Raw genomic sequence first — 10,237 nt, forward strand, 5'->3', positions numbered from 1 at the left:
AAGATTGGCTTGAACTGCAAGGTCAGTGCTTCAAACTCACCAGTCGTTCCTCGGAAAACTTATACAGCGTTGCTATGATTTGGAACCGACTTGATGGCACTAAATAACAACAACAACTTCAATATTATGACATCAATACAGATCAATAGAGATATTTGAGTACCTACTACAGGATCAATCACAAATTGTTGTTGTTGCTATTAGGTGCCGTTGAGTTGGTTCTGACTCACAGTGACACTGTGCACAACAGAACAAAATACTGCCCAGTCCTGAGCCATCTTCACAATTGTCCTTATGTTTGAGACAATTGTTGCTGCCACTGTGTCAGTCCATCTCATGGGTGATCTTCCTTCTCTTCGATGACCCTCCACTTTCCCAAGCATGATGTCCTTCTCAAGGGACTGGTCCTTTCTGACACTGTGTCTAAGGAACATTCTGGCTGTACTTCTTTCAAGACAAAGTTATTTGTATTTATGGAAGTCCATGGTATTCTTAGCCAACACCATAATTCAAATGCATCAATTCTTCTCCAGTCTTTCTTATTCATTATCCAGCTTTCACATGCATATGAGATCATTGAAAATACCATAGCCTGGGTCAGGTACACCTTAGTCCTTAACCAGACATCTTTGTTCTTTAACACAAATAACTCCATTGCCAGGAGCGGATTCCAGCTCAGTGACCCTGTGTAGATTTCCAAGGCGGTAAATGTTCCCTGGAGCAGGAGGTCTCATTTTTCTCCTGAAGAATGGCTGGTGGGTTTGAATTGTTGACCAGTGTTGATAGGAATCAATAAATATTTGTGATTAGCAGTTCAGTGTTTATAGAGATCAACACATTTTTTTCCATTTAGAATCTACTTCTTCCTTGATTGGATTCATAGACACACTTCTTTCATAGAAGAAAAAAGCTTTGATCACTCTCTTAAAATTTTTCTGAGCTAGAATTTCCTGTTGTGGTCTCACCAACCAGCCATCATTCCTATAATTTGGAAACACTGGTCTCATGATCCCTTTAGAACAGTGCTAACTGAAATACTGAAACAAGTTAAGCTTGCATCTCAATGCAAAGTAAGATGCTGCTTCCTTCATTGAGAAAGTCTTGCTCAAAAGAGAGAAAGGAAAAAAAAACAAAAAACAATTAATCAATATGCTTAGTAATAAGGTTGACTTACATCGTGTGTAATCTTATCTTGTAAATGGTTGACATACAGCTTGTGGACCAGCACTGTGAGTACCATGGTCTTAGAGCATAGCTACAGAGTTTGGAGTCCTAGTGTGATACTGTAGGATAAACACTGGACTGCTAACCACAAGGTTGGTGGTTCAAACCCACCAGCTGCTCTTAGAAATCCTATACAGAGTCACTATGAATCAGGACAGACTCAACAGCACTTAACAACAACAACAACACACAGAGTTTTGATCTAAAGTCAGCCCTTACATTTGATCCCCTGACAGCACTCCATAGTGCATATTTTGAATGTCTGTACAAGTATACCTCAAAGACAGTGCAAAACAGGCTCCAGCCCACTGCGATAAAGCAAATACAGTTATAAAGTGAGTCACGTGAAATTTTGGTCTCCCAGGGCATATGAAAGTTATATTTACAAGATACCATAGTTTATTAAGGAGCTCTGGTAGAGTAGTGGTTACGAACCGGGCTGCGAACCTTAAGGTCAGCGGTTCGAAACTACCAGCCGCTCCGCGGGAGAAAGATGAGGCTTTCTACTCCCGTAAAGATTTACACCCTCGGAAACCCTGTACAGGGTCGCTATGGGTCGGAACCGACTCACCGGCACTTAACAACAACAACAACATAGTTTATTACCTATGCAATGGTGGTGGTGGTGTGCCATAGAGTTGGTTCCAACTCATAGCGACCCTGTACATGGTTTCTGAGGCTGTAACTCTTTACAGGAGCAGACAGCCTCATCTTTCTCCCTATGAACAGTGGGTAGTTTCGAACTGTTGACCTTGAGGTTAGCAATTCGACTCATAACCACTACACTACCAGAGTAGTGCAATAATAGCATGATGAAAATTCTGAAGTACTGTGAGAATTTCCAAATGTAACAGAGACATAATAGCCTATGCTATTAGAAACTGGTGCTGACAGAATTGTTCAATGCAGAGTTTCCATAAACCTTCAATATGTGAAAAAAAAAATACACACACAAAAAAACAAATACCCTATCTATTAAGTACAATAAAGCAAAAAACAATAAAACAAGGTAAATCTGTGCAAAGGTATATGTGTGCCATAAGTAGTGTGACTTTGACATATGCACTTTTCTCTCGGGGGTATTACATATAATTGTCCATGCAAATATGTACTCCAAGTTCTGTAACCATTTGGGATTCACTAAAAAGAACTGTATACTTCTCATTTTGCATATAGAAATAACGTAAGAATAAATGAATTAATTAACAAAGATCTAAGATGGGGTATTTAGTAGGTGTTTGTTTGTTTCTCATGTGACAATATCTGCCTCCAAGTGTTCTATGTGAAAAAGGATTTGGAGATATCACCTGGGGACAAATACTGTGGTATTTGTGGTGTCTACCATGGGTGTGGAAATAGCGGTGGTGGGGGTTATATGCTATGGAGTCAGTTCCAACTCATAGTAACCCTGTGAAGGGTTTCCAAGGCTGTTCATCTTTACAGGAGCAGAAACCCTCATCTTTCTCCTATGGAGCCACTGGTGGATTTGAAATGCTGACCTTGCAAAGAACAGTCTGACTTATAGCCTACTTTGATAACAAAGCTCCTTTGGGTATGGAATGGGGCATAGCAATGCCTCATGCAGTGTATTTGCCATCCTTGAAGTAGGAGTTCCGAGTTTATCCTTCTACTAAAAAAGGGTAACTTGAATTATTCTGTTGTAGGACATGAAAATCATGGCACAAAAGAAGAATCAAGTTCAGCTTATGAACCTGGAAATACCTCTCTTCAAGACTATTACATGGATGTGGCTTTCCTCATAGATGCTTCCCAAAGAGTAGGACATGATGTGTTTGAAGAAGTGAAAGCTTTTATAATCTCAGTGCTTGATTACTTTTATATTACCCCAAATCCCCTGACCTCTGCTTTAGGAGATAGAGTTGCTGTCCTGAGCTACTCTCCTTTGGGTTATATGCCCAACACAGAAGAATGCCCAGTCTACCCAGAATTTGATTTGGCTACTTATAACCATGTATACCAAATGAAACATCATCTCCAAGACTCTCTTCAACACCTCAATGGAGATGTTTTTATTGGCCATGCTCTGCAGTGGACAATGGAAAACATCTTTGTAGGAATCCCCAACCCTAGGAAAAACAAAGTTATCTTTATAATATCTGCTGGTGAAACCAACCCTTTAGACAAAGAAGTCTTAATGAAAGTGTCTATGAGAGCCAAGTGTCAAGGCTACTCTATATTTGTGTTTTCCTTTGGTCCTATACACAATGAAAAGGAATTAGAAGAGCTAGCCAGCTACCCATTAGATCAACACTTAGTTCAGCTTGGCCGAATCCACAAGCCAGATTTGGACTATATCATCAAGTTCATCAAGCCATTTGTCTATTCAATCAGACGTAAGTCATTCAAGCTTTTCTCTGTTACTGCTTTTGTAATAGCTTTTATTGCCTCTGTGTACAATCCATCAGTAGACACATCCTCACTTCAGTCAATAGTGTAGTCTAAGGTATGGATGGGAGATGTGACAAATCCACAGAGAAAAATTCCAGTCTATTAATCCCAAGCTTCACTGCTATACCATCAAGGTTTTTGCCAGGAAATCTTCATATGGAAAAAAGGTATTTGAAACTTAATCAAAGACAGTTTACTATGTGTCGGGCACTGTGATAAATTCTTTACATGGACTGTATTGTGCTTGTTGTCAGGTGCCATCTAGTTGGTTCCAACTCACAGTGACCCTGTAGAGGGTTTCTGAGACTATAAATCTTTAGGGAAACAAAACTCCTCATCTTCCTCTCATGGAACGACTGGTGAGTTTCAACTGCTGACTTTGTGGTTAGCAGTTTATTGCTTACTTTTCAATACCACCAGCATAGATTATATTACTTAATCCTAAATATAGTTTTCAAAGTAAAATACTAATATTCTCCTTTTGCATGAGAAAACTGAGGTTCTCAGACATTAAATAAATTACTCAAAGGCTCACAGTTAATAGTTGGCAAATGCCATCACAACCCTACTCATTCTGATTGCAGAGCTATGCTTTTACCCCTTAACCTGTACTTCAGGTACTAGATCTCTAACAAGGTATACTGTTGCAACACATAATATCCCATTACCATCATTCTGTAACTGCTCCTAGGAATCCTATGTTATCTGGTTATTGTAATTAACTTTGGTTCTGACTTGAATTCTTATGAGTCATAGGCACAAATCTCTTCTAGAGCTTTGCCCCAAACACAGACATAGACATAGTGAGGCGGGGATTTTGAGGGTGTCTTCATATAGAGGGGCTTTGAGGGTAGCTGCCTGGGGTACAGGTATATAGCAAACATAAGCATTTGAGTGTGGAATAAGTCCTGGCCTATGGAAAAATTTGAAATAGGGCAGAGCTCTCATTGAATGGTTATCTGCAGCTCCAGATTCCCATAATGCCCATAGGGCTCAAAGAGACCTCAGGACTCTTGAATTCAAGAGTTATGTAGAGTGCCATATGTGTTACTTGCAAAAAAATAAATAAATAAATAGTGCCTTCTTACAACCTAAAGACAAACAGAGCAGACATTCCACTAGCTAACAGAGTCTTCTAAGAGTCCCAATTTCATAGGAGAGATTAAAAGAGGCCTTCAAAGTATATCACAAGCTTGTAACATACAGAAGATGGGAACATTTGACTGCTATATGGATCACTGTTGTATGTCAACACAGACCTGGCTTTTAATGTCAGAAGATGCTTACTTGTCAAAGCCCCTAATATAATTCATTTTCTGCTGAAAATAGTTCCAGCCATAGAAAAAAGTGAACTGATTTTGGGTGATAGTCGGAATGTAGTAGGGTAAAATTTAGACTAACCAGCCTACTCTTTCATCAGGTGCCATCAACAAATATCCCCCCACACATCTGAAACCCAAATGTGGTAATATCACCTCTCCCATTCCAGACAACGTTGGAACAGAAAACATTGAATTGTGAGTTGATGAAATCACAGATTTGATAACACTGCAGCTGAAAAGAGTGCTTAAAACAATAATTTGAAATTAATGGCATTTTCACTTTCAAGATACAAGTTTGGTTGTGTGTGTGCACATGTATGTTTTAAATGCTCCTGGTTTGTTTTGACAACAGAGACCTGGTTTTAATAACAAATCAAACATGATTCATAATTGGAAAGAATTCCGTTTCTGTTTCTTTTACAAAAATAAGAGATAAGTAACTCTCTTACTAATAATTATCTAATGTTGAAGATTGGATGTAACACTATTTTAGCAGAATAAAACATTTAAAAAGTCATAAAATAGTAGCAAGAACATTTGCACATTTAATAAACATTTGAAGATTGGCAGGAAGGATTCTTACAAGTTCGATTTTGCAAAGTACAGTCCTAAGTACTCAATAAAAATTCAGTGACAAAAATAATATTGCCCTGGAGTGTTAAAACACTGAGACACATGTCTAATTTCCCTTTGGAATATTATAAAATTGTCCCGGAGTCAAATCTCATCCACAAATTACATTTGGACTATTTCAATCACATACATAAAATGGATTCATGTTATATGATCTCACTGTATTTGCATTTAATCCTTCAAGGGACTTAGATAACATATTTTTTCATCTCTTTTTTCTGTCACCTCAGCTTTCTTCCTGAGATTTATGAACTAGAGTCAAAAAATAGTGAGCCGTTTGGTGAATTTGATTTCCAGGAACAGCATTTCTTTGTATTAGGCAGCAATCATAACGATGGTTCTGGGACTGCTACTGATTTGATCCAGAAGTTACATACACTCTTTGCAACTGGAGAAATGATGATGCAAGAAAAGGAAGAGGCACATGCTAAAGAAATCACAGCTTCAGAAAATTATAAACAACAAGGAAAAAAAGGTAACCTTGAGTACAACAGAGTTGTGAAGTAGCACATTTAATAAGGACTTTCCCTGGTGAAGGATAAGGAATGAGAACTCATTGGGACAGATAGAGGTGACTGGACAGAGATAAGAGAAAAGTTTATCATGTAGGCCTACAAAGGGGCCCCAACATGAGAGAGTTGCTGCATGCCATCAAATCAGTTCCCACTCATAGAGACCCTCAGAAATTTCTGAGACTGTAAATCTTTACAGAAACAGAAAGTCTCATCTTTCTCCCAAGGGACAGCTGGTGGATCTGAAATGCTGACCTTGCAGTTAACAGTCCAATACATAACCCACTATGCTACCAGGATTCCTTACATGAAGGTACAAGGGTCTATAACTCAAGAAAGGCAAAGAAGTAAGTCAGTTGGGTTAGCAAAAGCAGAGCTAAGAGTAGGTGTCTTAAATACAATATGAATGGAACTGAGTGAAATAAGTCACTCACGAAAGGACAAACATTATATGCCCTCACATATATAAAAAGTCTCCTGGTGTGGCACTATAGGATAAGCACTGGACTATGAGCCACAAGGTCTGCATTTCAAACCCCACCACCTGCTCCTCAGGGTTGTTATGAGTCAAACCTGACTCCATGGCACTTACCAACAACAGTATATATATACATATTTGTATATACATAATATACATATAATTGTTTATATAGGGTTTCTGAGGAGCTGCTGGTGAGCTTGAAGCACTGAACTTGCAGTTCAAACAACTTTGCAGTCCAGCACATTAACCCACAGCACCACACCAGGACTCTCTCTCTCTTTCTGTCTCTCTCTAGTACTGTTATAACAGAAATACCATAAGTGAGTAGCTTTAACGAACAGAAATTTATCTACTCACAGTTTAAGAGGCTACATATTGGAATTGAGGGCATCAATTCTAGGGGAAAGTTCTCACTGTCTACCCTGGAAGAAAATCCTTGTCTTAGCTCTCTAGTGCTCTTGGAATTCCAAGGAGATCTCCACATGGCATCTAGTTTTCCTCCACTCTGTATGTTTCCTTCTGTGACTAACGTACTCTTTTTATATCTCAAAAGTGGTTGGCTTGAGGTTGGGTTTGATGGTGGATAAGGTATAAGTGCAGTGAAGATCTCTGTCAGCAATACCACAGAATACCAGGCAAAGCAGATTCAGGGAAGAACTCCAAAACTCTGAACCACATATGTAGGAATATTTTTTTTTAATTTGAGGGCTTATAGCTAGTGGAACTTGTAACAGAAGTAAGAAATTTCATACTTTAGAATCTGCAGGGCTCAGCAGCCTGGAGCTGACAATTTTGGCGAGACCAAACAGCAAGAGAAAGCAAGGGAGCAAGCAGACCTGCCACAGAATAACACCACAGGAACCTCGGAGCAAAGGTGCACAATACACTTTGGGGGTTTTGCTTTGTTCTGATTTTTTTTTTTTTTTGGTATCTACTCATTGGCCCCTCACTGTCTGTGCACTTCCATTCTGGTGACTAGAGGAGGTGCCTGAGAGAGTGGACACCCCCTGCCCCCACCACTGGTGGGTTCTTCTGCCATGCATGTGCACAAATACTATCAGCATTTAAAGGGGCAGGCAGCTTACAACAACCACAGCCAGCCCTGAACTGTTTGTTAATAGGGAAAAGGCCAGAACAGGAGGTGTGGAGAAGAGAGTTTAAAAACAAAATAGGCTGAAAATTAAATCCTGGGGTACAGCATAACAATTAACAGTGGCATCTTGAATTTTTTTTCTTTTTTTCTTTTTTTTTTGCTGTTGTTCTTTTGTTCCTCCTTTTACCTTTGGGGGGCTCTTTCTCTCCCTATATTACCCAAGAAGAGACAGCAACTTCTGCCATATAGTCAAGTTACAATCACACCATATAAAACCCTACAATCCAGGCAAGAACAAAAACCAACTGCCATACAACAGGGAGGCAGACAACACCTGTGAAAGTTACTCTGAGTTAAGCAATAAGAAGAGTGAAAATGGAAGCCCACATGCTGATGACATCTACCTGGAGGCAATCAGAAAGCACAAAAAATACCAAAACACACACTCGAATAAGTATTAAGGCCCCAGCTGAAATCTAAACATGTCCAAGAAGCAAAAGCAGATGACCATAACAGCACATGTCCAGAAACAAGATAAAATATTTAAGACAAACGACATAGAGGTAGACCTGGAGTACATTCTGGAATGAGGGGAGGCCTTGGAAATGCCTGAGAAGGAATTCAGAAAAATGATTATAAAATGTTTCAAAACATTTTACAATGGAGTTGAGAAAAATAAGGAAGAAGTTAGGAAAGTGCTACAGGAACAATCAAATAAGACAGATATAGCATTAGAAACAATTCAAAACCTACAGGAAGAGGTCCAAACAACCAATAATAAAATATCAGAAATAGACAATACACTGAAAGGGCCAAGGAGTAGAACTGAAGAGATGGAAGGCAGAACAAGTGACCTGGAAGACAAATCTCTCAATACCACTAATATAGAAGTGCAAGCAGAAAAAAGTATAAAAAAAAATCTGAAGAAGGTCTAAGATTTCATGTTGGACAACATGAAGAGGAATAACTTAATAATTATCGGCACTGCGGAACAGGGAGAATCACACAAGTCCACAGAGGAGATAATTGAAGAGCTGCTGGAAGAAAATTTCTCTAACATACTGAAAAATGAAAAGATAAGCATTCAAACAGCTCAACGAACCCCAGGAAAAGAAAATCACCGAGATATATTATAATCAAGCTCTCCAAAATCAAACATAAGAAGATAATCCTGAAAGAGAAGCATTACATACAAGCAAGTCAGATTAAGCTCGGATCGCTCAGCAGAAACCATGCGGGCAAGAAGACAATGGGGAGACATATATAAAACCATGAAAGAAAAAAACTGCCAACCAAGAATCTTTATCCAGTAAAGCTATCAATCAAATATGACATTGTAATCAAAACACTCCAGGATAAAGAGAAGCTAAGGGATTTTTCCAAAGCCAACCCTGAGCTACAAAACATCCTAAAGGGAGTTCTGTGGACTGAGAACCAACAAGAACAGACAACAACCCAGAGATTGACATACATGGCACCACCTCCCAGAACTAAATCGACAGACAGAAGAGTCGAGAACAGAACAAAACTATAAGAACAAACTCTGAGGATCTGGGAGGTCAGTCTATGATCAAAACAATTACAATATGCAAGAAGGTAAACACATAGGAACAGAGATCCAGATGGTGAGAAGGTCAGATTGATTACAGGACAAAATAGACTACACTGTCTGGAGGGAAATGTAATGGAATATAAGGTAACCTCAAAGAAAATTAACACTTCACAACATATCAAGAAAATGAAAATCTAAGAACATGGAAACATTAAAATAATGAGGAAACTCAGAAGAAAGAACACAAAAACCATGAACTCAGCACAGGAAAACATGCAGAACAAAGAAAGCAACAACAACACACACATACAAATGGCAGCAATTAAACCATACTTATCGACAATTGCACTGAATGTAAATGGATTAAATACACCAGTTAAGAGACAGAGGGTTGCAGAATGGATAAAATTACAAGATCCTTCAATATGTTGTCTGCAAGAGATACATCTTACACACAGAGATAAAAACAGATTAAAAGTGAAAGGAGGGAAAAAATATACCAAGCTACTTGCAATAAAAAACGCACAGGAGTTGCAGTGCTAACTCTGATTAAATAAACTTTAAGGCAAAAAACAGCATAATAGATAAGGATGGACATTATCTCATGATTAAAGGGACAATTGAACAAGATGATATAACCATAGTAAATATCTATGATCAAAATGAAAGAGCTCCAAATTATATAAAGCAAATGCTACTAGATTTGAAGAAAGAAATAGATGAATTTGCAATAATAGTGGGCAATTTTAATACACTGCTTTCAAAAATGGATAGAACAACCAGAAAGAAACTTGACAAAGACACACAGGAGCTAAACAACACAATCAGCCAATTGGACCTTATAGATGTGTACAGAGCATTCAGTGCAACAACAGCACAATACACATTCTTTTCCAGCACACATGCAATGTTCTCCAGAATAGACCATGTGTGAGGCTACAAAACAAACCTCCATAAATTTACAAATATAAAAATACTGCAATGCATCTTCTTCTAAGACCACAATACTAT

The 10,237-nt window shown here is 38.5% G+C and overlaps 1 protein-coding gene across 1 annotated transcript in view; it reads left to right on the forward strand.

The window, feature by feature from the left end:
- COL6A5 (collagen, type VI, alpha 5) overlaps positions 1-6,095 on the forward strand; it is a 135,789-nt gene extending 129,694 nt beyond the window's left edge. The window contains exons 37-39 of the mRNA XM_006846633.1: positions 2,889-3,578; positions 5,054-5,150; positions 5,819-6,095. Of these exons, the coding sequence (XP_006846696.1) occupies positions 2,889-3,578; positions 5,054-5,150; positions 5,819-6,095 (1,064 nt within the window). The remainder of the gene's footprint in view (positions 1-2,888; positions 3,579-5,053; positions 5,151-5,818) is intronic.
- The last annotated feature ends 4,142 nt before the right edge of the window (positions 6,096-10,237 follow it).

This window comes from Chrysochloris asiatica, unplaced genomic scaffold (genome assembly GCF_000296735.1).
Source record: "Chrysochloris asiatica unplaced genomic scaffold, ChrAsi1.0 scaffold00028, whole genome shotgun sequence".
In the NCBI taxonomy this organism is placed as follows: domain Eukaryota; kingdom Metazoa; phylum Chordata; class Mammalia; order Afrosoricida; family Chrysochloridae; genus Chrysochloris; species Chrysochloris asiatica.